Source organism: Malus domestica, chromosome 05, assembly GCF_042453785.1.
Source record: "Malus domestica chromosome 05, GDT2T_hap1".
In the NCBI taxonomy this organism is placed as follows: domain Eukaryota; kingdom Viridiplantae; phylum Streptophyta; class Magnoliopsida; order Rosales; family Rosaceae; genus Malus; species Malus domestica.
The window spans coordinates 37,191,262-37,209,390 of NC_091665.1; the positions used below are offsets into that span (position 1 = coordinate 37,191,262).

Sequence of the window (18,129 nt, forward strand, 5' to 3'; positions counted from 1 at the left end):
TTTTTATGTCTTTGAGTTAGTTTAGAGGTTTTAGCAAGCCCTCCTAATCCCCGGTTTAGAACGATCCCTACTTGCATTTATACTACAATTTGACAACAAGAGGGTTTAATTTGAGTGCTTAACTTTCATCGCATCAACTACGTCCACACTGATGTTGATTCCATTTACTGTATGACTGTATGGATTACAATAGATTGGCAATGAAGCTCTCTGTGGAAGCAACCCTTGCCATTTTGCTCTCTGTTTGGCTGAGAGGGTATCGCCCTCTATTGTTGTGTGAGGATTGAGACTCTGTTTCTCTGTGAAGGTCAAGCTTTCCTAATGAGGGTGAGGGAGACTTCCTTTTATAGAATAAGGGCTCCCTCCCCTTTTACATTTGTCATGGGCTTAGGGATGAAGCCCAAAGACGAGGCCTAATATATGGTACCAACAAAATCAAATATCAAAAGTAAAGGACACAGACAGAAACAAATGGAGATTAGCAATTTTGTTAATCACTGGCAACGGTGATGTGAAATAATCCAACATTCAAATTAAAATCTTATGATTGTAGTATATGTAAGTAGGGATCGTTCTAGGTCGGGATTAAAAGGGATGCTAATCTATACCAATTAAGCTTTAAAACACTAAACTAGACTAAAAAACACAAAACTAGACTCTTATGACTCAAAACTAACCAAATTAACTTAAAACATCACAACTAAGTTAAAAAGACTCAAAACAGACTCTAGGGAGTTATTTGGACAAATTTAAGACTATTAAGACTCAAAACACTAAATTGGACAAATTTAAACACTTTTCTAGCTAATCTAACACACTTAATTAAAGGGGGGATTGATTTAGACGAAATTAATTAAATTGAACAGATTGCAAAACTAAATCAAACTAAGCACGAAATCAGGTGAAATGAATGGTGAAATAGGCTAGTTAGAGGGTCATTCTTCACACATGAACATATGCAACATAAATCGATTTCCAGTATTGTTCCTTTAAACCATGAATGACAATGCCCCAAATTAATCGTGAATGCACAAATTAACTCTCAGATTTCCCTAAATTCATTGAATTGAATGGACAACGCATCGCATTCAAAGATCATTAAGTTCCATGGAAATTGTAAGATCCCACATCGCCCAGGGGAGTGATCCTTAAATGTATATTCCCATCCCTACCTAGCACGAGGCCTTTTGGGAGCTCATTGGCTTCGGGTTCCGTAGGAACTTTAAAGTTAAGCGAGAAGGAGGCCAGAGCACTCACAGGATGGGTGACCCATTGGAAAGTTACTCGTGAGTTCCCAAAAACAAAACCGTGAGGGCGTGATAAGCCCAAAGCGGACAATATCGTGCTACGGTGGTGGAGCGGGCCCGGAAAGTGGTATGCCCCAGGCCGGGATGTGACAATTGGTATCAGAGCCTAACCCTGGCCGTGGTGTGCCGACGAGGACGTCGGGCCCCTAAGGGGGGTGGATTGTAAGATCCCACATCGCCCAGGGGAGTGATCCTTAAATGTATATTCCCATCCCTACCTAGCACGAGGCCTTTTGGGAGCTCACTGGCTTCGGGTTCCGTAGGAACTTTGAAGTTAAGTGAGAAGGAGGCTAGATCACTTATAGGATGGGTAACCCATTGGGAAGTTGCTCGTGAGTTCCCAAAAACAAAACCGTGAGAGAGTGGTAAGCCCAAAGCAGACAATATCGTGCTACGGTGGTGGAGCGGGCCCGAGAAGTGGTTTGCCCCGGGCCGGGATGTGACAGAAATCATAAGTATTGACAAGACTATTGTAACTATGAACTGCATGATATTCCAGCCAAGAATCTACTTAACATGATTGTGACTAGCAATCTCCACTACTTTTAATTATAAGTTTATAACGATTAGGTGAAATTCCCTTATAATTTAGCATCAGATTCATGCATGCAAACTAAGTATGCTTCCTTAATCAACACACAAGAATAAGTTATCAATCAAACAGATAAATAAATTACATTCATGTTTTACGAAACAATAACTGAAAGGAATCAATTCATATTAAACATATGTCCGTTGAAAATGTGATTGACAATCAAATTCAGGTTTTATTTATGTTGTAATTGACCATTTGTTCAATCCCCATATTCCCATTTGTGCGTTTATTTTTGTACATGTTCCGTGTGTTTTAAGGTTTTATGCTCGAGTCTTTTTTCAAGTCATGTGTTCGAATTTTCTCTAATATTTTTAATGAGGTTTTGTATTTAGAGTAAATTATAGCAATGATATCTCAACTTTAATCAAATTTTAGTAATAGTTTATCAACTAAAAATTCATTACCAGTGGTCCATTAACTCATCAAAACATGTAGCTATGGTTATTTTCGTCAACTTTATTAGAATTCTGTCAAAATGAGTTATGTTGGAATGATCATTGCTACAATTGAGTTACAGTTGAGGGACCATTGATACAATTTTTCTTATTTGATTTTCCATATTTGTCCCTTGATTCAACCTCACGTGCATGACACGACACATGATTTATTTCGACGAAAGTTCTAACATAGTTGACAAAAAAAACTATAATTGCACATTTTGATGAATTAAGAAACCAATATTAGTGAATATTTAATTGAAAAATCATTTTTGATTTAAAAAATTTAATGTTCCGAACATTACTCTGGCTATAATAACTGAAGACCTGCAACTGAATCTCTCTCCTCTCACTGCCCTCTGCCGATGACACCCGATTCCGTTAACCCCCAAACAGACCCAACATGCTGAGAAGTATTCGGTCCCGGCGGCCCCACCGACCCTGTTACGGCGTTTACATCTGCGCCGTTATCTCCGCTCTCCTCCTCCTCTTCTCCGTCTCTCTTCTCTACACTCGCCTCTCTCACTCCCAATCTCACCACTTCCAGCACCGCCACCAGAACCCCGATGCCCAATACGACGACGTTTCTCTCACCAACCCCCTCGTTTCCGACGAGGACAACGACGTCGGCTCCATCGCCACCGAGGACAAGATCGACGAGCTCGACGACGTCGTAGAGGAGACTCCCAAAGACGAAGAGGTAGACGAGGAGGACGACCCCCAATCGGAGATTTCGCAATCTAGGGTTTCCGGGTATGTATTCGATCACGTGACTGGGGTTATCAGGAGGGGTTTCAATAAGCGTAAAATTGAGGATTGGGAGGAGGATTACAATGGGTTTAACGTGGGATTGGTTGCATTGGATAAGAGCAAGGTGGCGTTCGGATCGGACGATGTGCCGGTGGATATGGAGGTGCGGCGGAGGGTGAGTGAGGTGGCAGACATTGAGGACGCGCTATTGCTGAAGGTGGGGAAGAGGGTTTCGCCGCTGAGGGAGGGGTGGGGGGAGTGGTTTGATAAGAAAGGCGATTTCTTGAGGAGGGATAGGATGTTTAAGGCCAATCTGGAGATGCTGAATCCATTGCAGAATCCAATGCTGCAGGACCCTGATGCGGTTGGGATTACTTGGTTGACAAAGGGTGATAAGGTGCTGCAGAAATGGTGGCTGAATCACTTTAAGAAGGTCCCGTTTCTCGGGAAGAAGCCGTTGGGAGTTTCGGGGAGGCCCCGAGAAGTGAAGCTCCAGGAAAATGGTAGTGAGGGTAGGAAAATGGAGAGTGATAGTGGAGATGGTGTTGTGAATGGAAGGGGAAATGGAATAGGTGTAGGAACAGAACTCGAAGAAAATGAGAGTAAGGGGTTGAATTCAGGTTCAAATGGAAATTCTAGTACTGATAGGAATTTGTCTTACATGAGTAATGTGAGTGACAAAGCAATTGGGAACACCGTTGAACAAATTAGTGAGTTGGATCCGGATCCAGTGGGTGGCTTTAAGGATGAGTTTTCAGGTTTTATATATGCAGATGGCAAGAGATGGGGTTACTATCCCGGTTTGGATCCGTTTTTGTCATTCTCCGATTTTGTGGATGCGTTTTTCAGGAAAGGGAAATGTGAGATGAGGGTGTTTATGGTGTGGAATTCTCCCCCTTGGATGTATAGTGTAAGACAGCAGCGGGGACTTGAGAGTGTACTGTCCCATCATCGAGATGCCTGTGTTTTAGTGTTGTCTGAGACAATTGAGCTCGATTTCTTTAAAGATAACTTTTTGAAGGACGGGTACTTTTTCAAATTTTGCTTATTTTGATACATTTATTTGTTGATCTGCTAATGTTCATTTTTTGTACTGAGGCAATTCTTTTTTTATAGTTACAAAGTTGCTGTCGCTATGCCAAATCTTGATGAATTACTAAGGGATACACCGACCCATATATTTGCTTCTGCCTGGTTCGAATGGAGAAAGACCAAGTATTATGCTACTCATTACAGTGAGCTTGTCCGCCTTGCTGCTCTCTACAAGTAAGTTTATTTAATTGTAGAAATGTCTTTATATGGGTCAGTCAAATTTTTTTATTTATTTTTTAAATCCAATTGGGATTAATGTGAACATGATTGGGATGGAACAACATAGTACCTACAGTCAGATTTGGGACTTTCTTTGACGTACTTATCATACCGCTGAAGATAATGCATGAGAAATCTAAGTTCTTGTCAATTTACTTTAATCGTAGTTTAAGTTTGACTGTAGCTATTCAACCATGTCAATCTGATATGCTTATGTAGGCACAATTCAAGGCACTAATTTTCGTCTTTCCTATCATCAGGGTACACAAAGTTTAACAAGATAGAGTTGTGTTAGGATTCATAATTGATGTTAAATGCACAATCACATTCAGCTTTTGGCTAGGAACTTTCAACAGTTCAGAGCAGGAACTTAAACTAAGGGCTAAAAGCCTAAAAGTTTTAATATTTACCCCTTACCAATCTGTGGAGGAAATAATTGGTAGAAATAGGATTAACGGAATATTTTAACGTGGTCGTTTCATTCATTATAGATATATCATAATGGAATTCTTTCCCCTTTTATGTTTCTGTTTATCCATTTTATATTAATCTGGTATCTCATAAAAAAAAATAAAGAGATAAAGTCTGTCAATTCGGCTTGGAAGAAGACTATCTGGCTGTTACTTGGTTAAGAAGAAAACTACAGCCATTAGCTGGACCTGCGTAATTGTAGCCACCCTTGCAATAATTTTCAAACATTCTTGGAGTGGGCACTATTAATTCTCCTTGTAGTTGCTAATGCTGTGAAAGGAGTTTAAACCTTACTCTTTCTTAATTGAATTTCATTTCTAAACAATTGTTTTTTAATTGTTTGTTGTAACAGAGCTGTGTGCTATAATTTTTTGTTGTAAAGAGGGAAATCAAGTGGTTTCTTTTCCTTTTCTGGAGTGGAGCGAAGTATGAAATATTGTTTCTGCAAAATGTAATTCCTCTTCCTGAATTTTTTTATTTTCCTTGCTCCATTTTCACTTTCAGCTAAAATTCTTAACAAATAAATGAGCTCAAGAGCTTTCATGGTATGTGCTTTAGGTGTTGAGTTTTAACAAATCAATGAGCTCCATTTTCACTTTCATAAAAAAATTCTTAAAAAAATAAATGAACTCAAGAGTTTTCATAGTATATGCTTGAGCAGTTAAGTTTTAAAGAGACTGCAAGTTTTGCTAGATGAGCTCGATTCAACTAAAGAAGATTTAAGTTTCCTGCTGAACGTATCATGGAAAACTTATCGCATGTGTTGAATTTTTAGGTTCAGAGTGTTGAATTTTTAGGTTCAGAGTTTTCATACTATATGGTATATGCCAAACTTAAGCATGGCCATCATCATCCTGTCTGATATGATCTGGTTCTGTGTTACATATTGGATTTTAGATGCTGATATGTGTAAGCTACGTTAAACAGAATGGTGCATTAAACATAACTTCAACATTTTTCTGTTTAGCATAAAGATCTCCCTAGCTTCATTTGTTGCATTTGCAGATATGGAGGAATATATCTTGATTCTGATATCATAGTTCTGAAGCCGTTATCTTCACTTCACAATTCTGTTGGTAAAGAGGATCGACCTGCAGGAAGTTCTTTGAATGGTGCTGTAATGGCATTTAATAGGAGGAGGTATGAACATGACTTCATCTCTAATTATGGGAATCAAAGTACCATTCAGTTGAAATCACTTTGAAACGGAACAGACTTGTATATATCATCGAATTTTAATAACGAGGTTTGTTTTCATTTTTTGGTTGGTTAAGTGTGCTTTTTATATGGGTGCACTGCGTAGAGTACTAGAGTTCTCACTTACTGCTGGCCCTTTACCTCATCCATCCTACTGGTTTAGGATTCATAAACAGGAGCTTTCAACGATTTCTTCTTGACATTACACCAAACCCTAAACCCTTAACCCTTAACCCGTGAAAATATCTATATTTATTTGTGTGTGTACCGGGCTATATGTTTGCGTGTTTTATGCGTCTCAAAAATTCACAATTGTTTTGAATTGCAAAACCTTTATTGTGTAAACTCCAAAGAAAGAGAGTCCAGGAGAATCACATGGAAAATTAGGAAATTGAGTTATATTTGAAATTTTGAGTGGCACTGATGAGGAAAATTGCAAACTAGTATATTTGACTTGTATGAAAATTTTGGATTTGATATTTGCTTTACTTTTCCATGCAGTCACTTCATAATGGAGTGCTTGAAAGAGTTTTATATGACATATGATGATACTCGTCTGAGATTCAATGGGGCTGATCTTTTGACAAGAGTTGCGCGAAGGTTTTTCAGTGGTCGTAATAAATCAGCTAGACAGCTGGAGCTGAAAGTGCAACCTTCTTTTGTATTTTTCCCAATCACCTCTCAGAATATCTCAAGGTAATCTTATATGAATTCTTTTCCAATGCGAGAGGAGTGTTGTGGGCTGAGTGCCAATTGATCCACCTTTGATTGCTACTAATTTCCTACGGCAGTCCTGGGACATTCATCCCGCATTGAAGAAAACCCATCTTCTGATTTTCTTACATTTATGAGTTTTATATTTGGATGCATGCTGGTGTATTTATTCAAATATTCTTGACCTCTTGTTCTTTTATGTACTATGTAGCAGTTTTTAACTTCTGGTTTACAAATCTCCCATGTGCTTTCCTCCTAACTCAGTTGATGTGGAAACAGATACTTCACTGCACCGTCAACAGACACTGAAAAGACTCAACAAGATGCCCTGTTCAGAAAGATTCTAGATGAGTCGTTAACATTCCATTTTTGGAACAGCTTGACATCTCCTCTCATTCCAGAGCCAGAGAGCGTTGCAGCCAGGCTTATTGACCACTCTTGTATCCGATGCACTGATGTGTTGTGAGTTAACATAAATACTCTGGTCAATACTGAAAGGGCCGGATAACATTGCAGGCTTATCAAGTTTTCACTCCCGCCGATATTTAGGGGATAAGTATTTAACCTGTATTGGTGATCTGTCTGTTGAGGACATGAAAGCGCAAGCTCGTTCATGTAGTTGTAAGATCGTGTATCTTCTCTGTATGCTCATGAAAAGATAGGGTTCGTTACTTTGTGAAATGCTGGTGGAATCTCTGCTGTATCTTGGAAAATCTTTTTTACTCAAGTTAGTTTCTTAGGCGGCTCTTAGTCTGTGTCATTCATCTTCCGAGTATCAAGTATCTCCGGTTAAGGGTTTGATTGCAACGTTGGTTCGGCCAACTGTTCACCTGTATTGAAGAGATTATTTGTTAATAGTTTACATGGAAATATAGAAAGATGTCTTATTCTTTGTTATATATGCCTCTCTCTCTCTCTCTCTCTCTCTCTCTCTCTCTACAATGTACGTAATCTTATTTATTCATGTGACGCTACAATTGCAAATAGTTCCATTACATAAAAAGGCAACCTATAAATAGAAGAAGCAAAGCATGAAAGTGCTTTTGTCTAGTCTCCTTTAAAACTGCTAATAATTCCCAACAAATCAAGCAGGCCAAATCCCTAATCCCTTTACCAGTAGGGCCACCCACCCTTTTGATTCATTAGATTACATCTCTCTCTCTCTCTCTCTCTCTACCGCCTCTGACCTCAAAAGCAAGAAAGAGATCCATAAGTACTTTTGCACAAAAGCAGTAAGCAGCTGTTAACCACAGTTCGTTCCTCCTCCTAGTCCATAGCATTGGGACCAAAGCATCTTCTTTTCACAGGGTTCCAAATCCACTGTACCAGAAACTTCCTTCCTTTCACCCCATTCACATTGAACCCATTTCCCCATTTGTCCTTTGAAACAACCCCTACATACCCTCCACCCCCACCACTCCCATACACCCCCATACACAAGTCTGCAATTTCTGTCGGTGCTGTCGGATCATCACCTGCGTACCACGCATTCACAAGCGGGTTACTCGATACCTCCGCTAGCTCATGAGCTATCACACTTATCATCCCATCAGCGCCCGCGTCCCCATTGGGCGCGCGCATAATGTTGTTGCCTCCAGGTGTGCCTGGTGGCGGCCGGCCTGAATACTTGGGCCAGGCAAAAGGGTAGGCGCAGACGCCCGGACACTGACTCCCGCTATAACCCACCCATGCATACGGCACAGTCACACCAACTAGGGTTGGAAATGTGAAGTAGTGAAAACCACAAACCGCCCTGCAGAAGTCTTGAACCCTAACATCAGAAGAGCTCAAAATTAAGTAGACCCCGTTTCTCGGGTTGAGAGGCAAGGCTCCTGGATGCGAAGTGACGGCATTTTTTATGATGGACTGCATCGAAAGGCGGCTGAGATAGCTTCCATGGGAGTAGGAAGAATCGTAAAACTCGCCGGAGAGAGCAATGGTTCTAGTGATGTTTGAGCCAGTCTGGTCAGTGTAGAGCCTCACAGTGCTCCACCAATCGGCAACAGAAGGGTACGGGGCAGGAGAAGAGAGAGAGTAGAGGAAGTCTCTAACGGTGGATTGGTGATTAGGGTTCCACTGGCCATACCATATAACATAAAGGTTGATAGGAGAAGCAAGGACAGGACCCATGTGGTACTGAAGGTCCACCAGATCAGATGAACCCTCGTAGTTTTTGGCCTGGTTGAATTGTCTGTTTTGGCTCCATGAATATTGAGCCAAAGTTGTGGAGAAAAAGAGGGAAGAGAGGAAGAAGAAAGTGCAAAGTTGCAGGTTTTGCATCTTTAATGGTATGTGGTGTTTGTGGGTGGTGAGAGTGGGAGGTTCTTATAGATAGAGAAAGTTGAAACCAATGAAAGTAAATAATGGGGTGGGTGGTGATGAGCAGTTTTTTGCATGTTTGCATAATTTCAAGGTCTTGTCTACTTTTTAATGATAACTATGCTGTTCACATTTTCTTTTCTTTATGGGAGCCTTTTTCTCTTATTTATTTTTTACAATAGAATCTAAGAAATTAATGAAGAATTGTTGCTTAATTACGATTTAGTGGTATTTCTTTACCTTTGTAAGTGAGAGATTTTATGTTTGATTTTTACAAATGCAACTTTAAACCACATTATTATGACTAGCTCAATGTGAGGCTTAGCCTACTCTAGAATTAAGTAACATAAATAAATGAATAATAAGGAGTTTTGTATTCTATAGTTTGGGTTTTAAGTGTTTCTTACTAACATGATTAGGTTTAAGAGACTAATTAATTAAATAAAAAGAACTCTCTAATATTCTTATTCCCATATTAATTAGAATAAAGGTGCTATACTAATCAACGTGTTTATGTATAAAGCCTACACTTAGGGTAGAAGATTGGGATCGTAAAAGAATCTGTTTGTTTGTCCCCAAAACAGTTATTATGGCACTAATTTTTATATATGATTCTCTCTTTCTCTTAGATTTTTCTTGTCTTTCCATGTAATTTGATACTTCCTTTGGGTTTGTGTATGATGATAACCTTGGTTATTGTCAAACCTTCACATCTTCTTTTAACACAAAACTTATGCTTCAGTAGTTGGCCACATATTATGGTTCTTGCTCATAAACTAAATTATCATTTGGGTAATATAAGCAACCTGATTATCTTCCAATGATTTAAAAAATCACTATTTATTTCAGTTTACCCTAACAATTGATAATATTTGGTGAAAAACGCTTAACGAGTTGAACAAAAGAAAAAGGGAAGAAAAAAAAAACCCCGCTTAGCTGATAGGCTATAGTAGTTAGGTACAATAACAATCAGGTGCATAAATTTTTTTCTTTCTTCGAAACGGAGGTTTAAGTGCTTTTGATGTTTGAACTAATCAAGAGCTTTTTAAGCACTGCCAATTATCCTTAAAGAAGAATCGTCCCACACGGTTTTCTATCTTTTTTAAATCAAAAGTTAAAACATTCACCAAACTGTGATTAGATTAGGATTTAGGATAAAGTTGTTCACAAGAATAAAGAAGAAGAAGAAGAAAAATGATGAGGGTCAAAACCAAGTGTTAAAAAAATGAATGATGGGTGTGGTAAAAAGCAAAGTATGTGATGCCTTTCCATAATTTTCTCCCTTTTCGACTACACCCCTTCCTTTTCATGATCATTGACTATATATGTTCTTCGTTTGGTTAATAAATCAAATGCATGTTGCAGTGTTTTCTTATGAAATTCCTCAGAAAAATTCAAAGACCAAATTGTTTTCTTTCTCAAAAAGTTAATTTATGTAAACCTATAGTAGTTAATAGCAGCAAGAAACACTTAAAGAATTAAATTGCAAAAAAAAAAAAAAAATAGCATATCAAATATATAATGGATGTTGCAAGAGTTTTTTTTCTCCTTCAAAACAATGCTTCAAGTATTTTAACTGTGAAAAAAGAGTTTTGAAGAGCTGTGAATCATGCATATATAAATGTCTATCAAAATATCAAAAGTTTATGGTTAAACGCATTTGCATCATGCAAAGGTGGGAGCATTGCACATATTCAACTCTCATCAGCCCTTAAAAATAGGGCTGGATTGGATTCTTAAAGGAAAATGCTCAAAAGAAGGGAACTGTGTGTTGTTGGCTTGCTGCCACTTAATCATCACAAAGGTCTTCCACTTGAGTGTCAAATGCCCCAATGCTTTTCGGAGTAGGATTCTCTCACCTTCTATTCTCATCTCATGCTCTCCCTTCCTCTCACACTTTATTTTTTGTCTTATTGTCTTTATAAAAAAAAAATCAGTATAAGATGATGTGACCGTTCAAGTAAGATGGGAGAGAATCTTCAATTTGGTTTATTAATTCAAGTAGGAGGGAAGAGAAGAAGAGAGAGATTAGGAGGGGATAATCCTCCATGCGTTTCAGATACCCTTGCGAGAGGCACTCAATTTGGTTTATTAGGTCATGTCTTGCACTTTTTCATGGACTGTTTGAATGGAAGGTTTATTGATCTGAAATGTCACAATGCAACACTAGAAATATGATAATTCTCCTGTGAATTGTGCCAATCTCATGTACTGGAGGTTTTTCATGTTTGGAAGTACTTTTAAAGTTCTAAAAACGCTTGTAGCATTTTATACATTGAAAGTGCTTCTTGCAACATTGGTAGAAAAACTTAAAAACACTTTTTGTGATAATCACATGTTACGTGTTTTCCTAGAAGCAAGCTATTTTAATTAAAGCACTTATAAACAGAAGTGACTCATATTGCAATAGTATATACAAACTTAGAAGTATTTTATAAACGTAATTGGATTATAATTTTTTTAGTGTGCTTCTACAGTAAGCTCTTTTGAAGTGCTTCTAATAAAATGCAATCCTACACAAACATCAAACATATTTACCATATAAAAGGGAAGAACAACAACAATTAGGATTCATATCATATCATAGGATTCAAGTGAGATCAGCTATTAGGATTCATATCATAGGATTCAACGTGAAGAACAAAGTGTCAGTTTTCGACTACCTTACACACATTCCCTCTCCTTCTTTATCCGGGCTTGGAACTAGCAACGTAAGATAAACTTACACGGGGTGGAGTTTACCATATAAAAGGGAGCACAATGAGAAATTAAAAGCTAGAGCACGACACTCTGAGATAAATTTACACATGCGGAATTTACCATATAAAAGGGAGCATAATGAGAAATAAAAATCTAGTGCACTACAGTCTGAGATAAACTTAGACAGGAGAAGTTTACCATATAAAACGAAGCATAATGCAAAAATAAAAATCTAGTGCACTATATATGTTCATTACAGCATCATAAGTGCCCCCAAGAGAATAATTACAATGGATTATGGTGGGTTCTTTTGTCCTTTTCACTATATCTAGAAATGGTGGTTGGATGGATCTTGGAATATCTTAATTTTCTTGTAAATGAATGTGATTTAGTTAATGTTGTCATTACATTTGCTATAAAACTATTCATTGCTAATGAAAGGTGAAATGTACCTTGAAATTTTTGGAAGTTCACATGCAAATTAAATAATAAAGTTAGGTATATATTCAGTATTAAAACAAAACCAACATTTTTGTATTGTGAGCTCAAATCCAGTCACATTTTTTTCTTACATATGAATTTAGGGTAGTGCTATCAACATATGCAGTTTTCGGTCGTCAAAATGAATAAATTAATAAAGATCAATAGAAAAATTAACAAGACCATGTGAGAGGTAACAAATGATGTGTGAATAGTATTATCCTAAATTTAACTTATACTTTCACATTGTATGTATTAGTGTACTAGAATTAAAATAATCAATCTGATCCGAAAAGAGTGAATAATACACAATTTTACATCAACAGATTCAAATCTATAAAATTACAAAAATTAATTGCAGCCATAAAACCAAAAACAAATAATAAAAAAAAGTTTTGATTGCTAGAAATATGTTCATCAAAGAAAAGCCCAATATTCAAATTCGTCCAGGCCCGGCCCGTCCAAATTAATGAAAATAATAATTCAAAAGAAGAAAAAAAACTTGAAAGCTACGAATATTGGTGGGCAGTAGAACCAAACGAACTGTGAAGCTTCATGGTTTCTCTGCGAATTCTGAGAACCCAAGAACTCCAACTGAAGCTATTATCCCCTGCTTCAACCCCCATTTCTCTATTCTACACCCTCTTCTCTCTCAGAACACTCTCTTCTTACAGTCACTATGACGACCCAAACTCTGCAACCACCACCGCCATCGCCGCCGCCGCCGCTTCTTCTCAATCGCAGTCACTTGTCAGCTCGATCTGCTCATTGGTATACCAATCCTATTCCCCGCAAACCCATCTGAGATCTTCGCCTCCGAAGCTCAATCTCGACTTAAATCCTGAATCTTTGACCCACGAGCAGGCCATTTCCGTCGTTGCTTCACTGGCTCAGGAAGCAGGTTCCATGGCGGCGCTGAGTTTCTTTTACTGGGCAATTGGGTTTCCCAAGTTTCGATATTTCATGCGGCTTTACATATTCTGCGCAATGGCGATACTTCGCAATGGGAATCTGGAGAGAGCCCATGAGGTGGTTCATTGTATGGTGATGAATTTCGCTGAGATTGAGAGGTTGAAGGAGGCTGCTGACATGGTCTTTGAGATACAGAATCAGGGTCTTGCGTTGAGTTCTCGGACGTTGAATTGTGTTCTTGGGATTGCTTGCGATTTGGGTTTGGTTGAGTATGCAGAGAATCTGTTCGAGGAAATGTGTGATAGAGGTGTGTCTCCTGATTCCTTGAGCTATAAGTCTATGGTTGTTGGGTTTTGTAGGAACGGGAGGGTTTCAGACGCGGATAGGTGGTTGGGTAAGATGCTCGAGAGAGGTTTTGTTTTGGATAATGCATCGTTTACTTTGATCATAAACATGTTTTGCGAGAAGGGTCTTGTAGGTCGAGCGTCTTGGTGTTTTGATAAGATGATTAGGATGGGTGTGAAGCCGAATTTGATTAATTTCACGACGATGATTAATGGGTTGTGCAAGAGGGGCAGCATTAAACAAGCATTTGAAATGTTGGAGGAAATGGTGAGGAAAGGTTGGAAGCCGAATGTGTATACACACACAGCATTGATTGATGGGCTCTGCAAGAAAGGCTGGACTGAAAGGGCGTTTAGACTGTTTCTTAAGCTTGTCCGGAGCGATAATCACAAGCCAAATGTACATACATATACTGCTATGATTAATGGATATTGCCAAGAGGACAAAATGAGCCGCGCGGAGATGTTATTGAGCAGGATGAAAGAACAAGGATTAGTTCCTAACACCAACACGTATACTTCTCTAGTTTCAGGGCATTGTAAAGCTGGGAACTTTGAAAGAGCATATGAGTTGATGGATATAATGGATAAAGAAGGATTCCCTCCTAATATCTATACATACAATGCAGTAATTGACAGTCTCTGTAAAAGGGGGAGGGTTGAAGAAGCAAATAAACTGATTAGGAAGGGCTTTCGCCGAGGATTGGCAGCTGATAGGGTCACGTATACAATTTTCATATCTGAGCACTGCAAACGGGCTGATATTAATGGGGCCCTGGTGTTTTTTACTAAGATGGTGAAGGTTGGATTGCAGCCTGATATACATTTGTATACAACTTTGATTGCTGCCTTCTGCAGGCAAAAGAAAATGAAAGAAAGCGAGAAACTTCTTGAGTTTGTTGTCAGGGCTGACTTGATTCCCACCAAGGAAACCTATACATCCATGATTTGTGGGCATTGTCGGGATGGAAATATTGCTTCTGCTATTAAGTATTTCCAAAGGATGGGTGACCATGGTTGTGCGCCTGATAGTATTACTTACGGTGCTCTGATAAGTGGGCTCTGTAAGGAGGAGAAATTGGAAGAGGCTCGTAGGTTATATGATACCATGATGGACAAAGGGCTATCGCCCTGTGAAGTCACTAGATTTACATTAGCTTACAAGTACTGCATGAAAGATGACTCTGCCGCTGCTATGGTTATGTTGGAAAGGCTAGAAAAGAAGCTCTGGATCCGCACAGTGAATACATTGGTCAGGAAGCTTTGTAGTGAGAAGAAAGTAGGGATAGCAGCATTGTTCTTTCATAAATTAGTAGACAAGGACCAAAACGTGGACCGTGTGACATTGGCAGCGTTTATGACAGCATGCTATGAGAGCAACAAGTATGCTCTCGTTTCAGATTTGACTGAGAGGATCTCTAAAGGAATTGGCTAGCAGCTGAAATATACCGAAAACTGGCTCGTTTTATTGGCTACCAAAATCTGGTGGCCTTCAGAAGTTGGACTGCTGAAGCAGGTCTCCCTTTCATCGGTGATGGCAGCGTTGCCATCTCCATTTGTAAGTGAAAGGGTCGAAGCGCAACCGGCAGGCTAAGCCAATGATTCTTCCTGCTTCCGCCATGCAATCTTGTTGGATTTTGCCTTCTTGTTAAGTTGGAGAAAGGGATTGTTTTTCACTTTGTATCCTTTGTACTGAGGTAAAGCATAAATGGCTTGAAGGGATTTTACATTAATCAGCAGTGTTTGAATTTATGGCATATACTTCACAAGGGTAATGCTAGAGAGACTAAATTTTGAGACGAAGTTTTGAAAACTAAAGGACATGAAAATTGATGATTGATTTATTACTTAAACGTTGATAAACGTCCTTATTCTTGTTAGTGACACATCATTTAGTCTCCATAGCATTACTCACTTCACAATAACGTTACGGAAAATGATTTTCACACTTTTTTTTTTCTCAGTTTGCTTGCCCGTGTTAATCTTTGAAGTGTTTTGAGATTTAAAAAAAAAATTGTATAATTTATGTGGCACTATATTATTGGACTTTTGGGTAATGTATTTTGCCACATCAGCTTACTAACATAAACATTAACGGAAGTCTAACAAAAGGACCAAATTGATCGATTTGGTTAATTTCAGAATCCATTTACGATTAAAACCTCTTAACTCCCACTTAGAAAGCCCCACGTGCCATTCACGTGTGACGCAACAGCTTACGACTTCGACCCAACAGCTTACGACTTCGACGCAACAGCTTAAGACTTCAATCTTCAAAGCGTTGATTCATGGCACATTGGCTTATTGGCATATATAAATATATATACGACGCAGACAAAGAGGAAACAATACACCGAGAAGACTTCCAAAATTTGTATTTATAGCCACGGAGCTACATCTCCTTCTCCCAGTCTCTCCCGTCAGATCCCCCCCTTGAAGTTGAAGGTAACTATATACTTTTTTTCATTTATTTAGAGTCGTCGGTTTGATAACCATTTCAGTTTTTATTTTTGAAAACTAAAAACTCGTTTGGTAACTGTTTATGGTCGTTGAAGAAAAAACATTACAATTCTTTTCAGTTGGATTTCATCTGAGTTTTAGTTGCTTGTTTCGTTGATCGATTACTGTAGGTGTTCTTGTGTTTTCTTAAATTGATTCATTTGGTGATTGTGAATTGTTCAGTAACTCTACAGAACTGGAAACCAAATATGAACAGGATTAGTTAGAACTTTTTCAAGAAATATTATTCGGTGGGTTAAGAATTTTACATAGATCGTCCGTTGACTACGAAGAACAAAGAGTGTGGCTTAAGTTCCATAGTCAGACTTTGGAAGGGTAAAAATTTCCTTTGAGTTCTAATCAAGGTTTGACTTTCGAGTTGTAGCTGGATTGAAGACAGTAGGATGATATATATGCTTCAAGTCATACAATTTTAATCAAACGATAGGAAGGGAAACTGATTTCTTCGTGTGTTTGATTCTTCAGACCGCTATCAGATGGCTCAAACTACGGAGATATCACAATCCGGTGCATTTTTGAGAACTGCTTCTGTGTTCCGTAACTTCATTTCACGGGACCCAAATTCGCAGTTTCTGGCAGAACCTGGGAGATATCATCTGTATATCTCGTATGGTTGCCCTTGGGCTTCTAGGTGCCTCGCATACTTGAAAATCAAGGGACTTGAGAAAGCCATCAGCTTTACGGTATAGCACTTTATATTAGATTATTACTTAATAGATTTTCATTGTATGAGACAAATTAATCTTGTATATCTGCTTGTTTTGCCCAGTCAGTCAGACCAACATGGGGAAGAACAAAAGAAACCGATGAGCATATGGGGTGGGTGTTTCCTGCTTCCGATACCGAGGTAGTTGGAGCTGAACCGGACCCTTTGAACGGGGCAAAAAGTATTAGAGAACTTTACGAACTTGCAAGCTCACAGTATACCGGAAAGTACACAGTTCCAGTATGTTCACTCATATTATGTGGCCTTTTCAATTTTTTTTTTCCCCTTCGCTGTTGTTATTCTGGTTGTTCCTCTCTTAGATTTTTGACTTTTTCTGTAACTAAGTGATCGATCTTTTTACTTTTGTAGGTTCTATGGGATAAAAAACTTAAAACAATTGTCAACAACGAGAGTGCAGAGATTATTCGTATGTTTAATACTGAATTCAATGATACAGCTGAAAACGCATCTTTGGACTTGTATCCTTCTCACTTGCAATCTCAAATCGATCAGACGAATGAATGGATATATGACAAGATAAATAACGGTGTCTATAAATGTGGGTTTGCGAGGAAACAGGAGGCTTATGACGAGGTATATTTTGCAAGCTGTAATTACGAATGTGCAGGTTCTGATGTTTACATTCTCTTTAAGGACTATTTGTGCCATCTCAAATTCATTGGTTTATCTTTCTCTTCCCAGGCTGTGAAAGAATTGTTCGAAGCTTTGGATAAATGCGAGGAGATACTTAGCAAGCAACGATACTTGTGTGGGAACACATTGTCTGAAGCAGATATTCGGTTGTTTGTCACTCTTATAAGATTCGACGAGGTACTGATACTTGTTTCCTCAATCAGGATTTTATATTGTCAGAAAATTCTGCCAATTTCTTCTGCACCCACGTCGTTACATTGTCTTTAACGATACAATTTTTCCCATTGATGGCAGGCTTACGCAGTCAACTTCAAGTGCAACAAGAAACTGCTACGAGAATACCCGAATTTGTTTAACTACACGAAAGATATCTTCCAAGTTCCTGGAGTGAGCAGCTCTGTCAACATGGATCACATAAAGCGAGGTTATTACACCATGGCGGCTATCAATCCCTCCGGAATAATTCCTATTGGCTCAAATATCGATTACTCTTCTCCTCATGACAGAGACAGGTTTTCTACATAGTTTGTGTACACTGCAGCTTGCAGACCAATAAACTACATATCGTTTGTGTGTTGAGGTTGTGCGTTTTTGTTCTCTTTGTAACGTGTGCTTTTGTACTTTCGAATCTTGCATCTTAACTTTTGTCAATAGGAATTGAGCTCTATCTAGTTATATATCATGCATCTCTCTCGCTCAAAATACAAGTTAC

At 38.6% G+C, this 18,129-nt stretch overlaps 4 protein-coding genes across 5 annotated transcripts; 3 read left to right on the top strand and 1 right to left on the bottom strand.

Moving 5' to 3' along the window:
• Window positions 1-2,627: 2,627 nt before the first annotated feature.
• On the top strand, window positions 2,628-7,679 carry LOC103409007 (uncharacterized protein At4g19900-like). 2 transcript variants are annotated; one of them, XM_029102944.2, is made up of 5 exons: window positions 2,628-4,115; window positions 4,206-4,355; window positions 5,856-6,011; window positions 6,570-6,764; window positions 7,062-7,679. In XM_029102944.2, exons 1-5 carry the CDS (start codon window positions 2,743-2,745, stop codon window positions 7,246-7,248), a joined length of 2,061 nt encoding a protein of 686 aa, XP_028958777.1. In that variant the 5' UTR covers window positions 2,628-2,742; the 3' UTR covers window positions 7,249-7,679. The 2 variants fall into 2 exon arrangements, with proteins under 2 accessions (XP_028958777.1, XP_028958778.1); XM_029102945.2 differs by having other exon boundaries at window positions 2,634-4,115; window positions 5,877-6,011.
• Window positions 7,680-7,726: 47 nt separating this feature from the next.
• On the bottom strand, window positions 7,727-9,163 carry LOC103419780 (protein EXORDIUM-like 7). Its single transcript, XM_008357875.4, has one exon. The coding sequence runs from the start codon at window positions 9,060-9,062 to the stop codon at window positions 8,049-8,051; it is 1,014 nt and encodes a 337-aa protein (XP_008356097.2). The 5' UTR covers window positions 9,063-9,163; the 3' UTR covers window positions 7,727-8,048.
• Window positions 9,164-12,798: 3,635 nt separating this feature from the next.
• LOC103427922 (pentatricopeptide repeat-containing protein At4g19890) lies at window positions 12,799-15,270 on the top strand. The gene has a single exon (XM_029102946.2). It carries the CDS (start codon window positions 12,837-12,839, stop codon window positions 14,970-14,972), a length of 2,136 nt encoding a protein of 711 aa, XP_028958779.1. The 5' UTR covers window positions 12,799-12,836; the 3' UTR covers window positions 14,973-15,270.
• Window positions 14,295-18,094, top strand: LOC103427921 (uncharacterized). The gene is made up of 7 exons (XM_008366006.4): window positions 14,295-15,217; window positions 15,718-15,982; window positions 16,523-16,740; window positions 16,827-17,003; window positions 17,133-17,357; window positions 17,466-17,594; window positions 17,712-18,094. Exons 3-7 carry the CDS (start codon window positions 16,534-16,536, stop codon window positions 17,940-17,942), a joined length of 969 nt encoding a protein of 322 aa, XP_008364228.1. The 5' UTR covers window positions 14,295-15,217; window positions 15,718-15,982; window positions 16,523-16,533; the 3' UTR covers window positions 17,943-18,094.
• The last annotated feature ends 35 nt before the right edge of the window (window positions 18,095-18,129 follow it).

What these genes read in the sequence shown, in the direction of transcription:
- LOC103409007 (XM_029102944.2), top strand. Translation starts at nt 2,743, where the DNA reads ATGCTGAGAAGTATTCGGTCCCGGCGGCCCCACCGACCCTGTTACGGC. An exon ending in CGCCTTGCTGCTCTCTACAA is followed by an intron (nt 4,356 to 5,855) that starts GTAAGTTTATTT and finishes AGATCTCCCTAG; the next exon opens with CTTCATTTGTTGCATTTGCA. An exon ending in ATGGCATTTAATAGGAGGAG is followed by an intron (nt 6,012 to 6,569) that starts GTATGAACATGA and finishes TTTTCCATGCAG; the next exon opens with TCACTTCATAATGGAGTGCT.
- LOC103419780 (XM_008357875.4), bottom strand. Translation starts at nt 9,062, where the DNA reads ATGCAAAACCTGCAACTTTGCACTTTCTTCTTCCTCTCTTCCCTCTTT.
- LOC103427922 (XM_029102946.2), top strand. Translation starts at nt 12,837, where the DNA reads ATGGTTTCTCTGCGAATTCTGAGAACCCAAGAACTCCAACTGAAGCTA.
- LOC103427921 (XM_008366006.4), top strand. Translation starts at nt 16,534, where the DNA reads ATGGCTCAAACTACGGAGATATCACAATCCGGTGCATTTTTGAGAACT. An exon ending in CCGGAAAGTACACAGTTCCA is followed by an intron (nt 17,004 to 17,132) that starts GTATGTTCACTC and finishes TTACTTTTGTAG; the next exon opens with GTTCTATGGGATAAAAAACT. An exon ending in AACAGGAGGCTTATGACGAG is followed by an intron (nt 17,358 to 17,465) that starts GTATATTTTGCA and finishes TTCTCTTCCCAG; the next exon opens with GCTGTGAAAGAATTGTTCGA.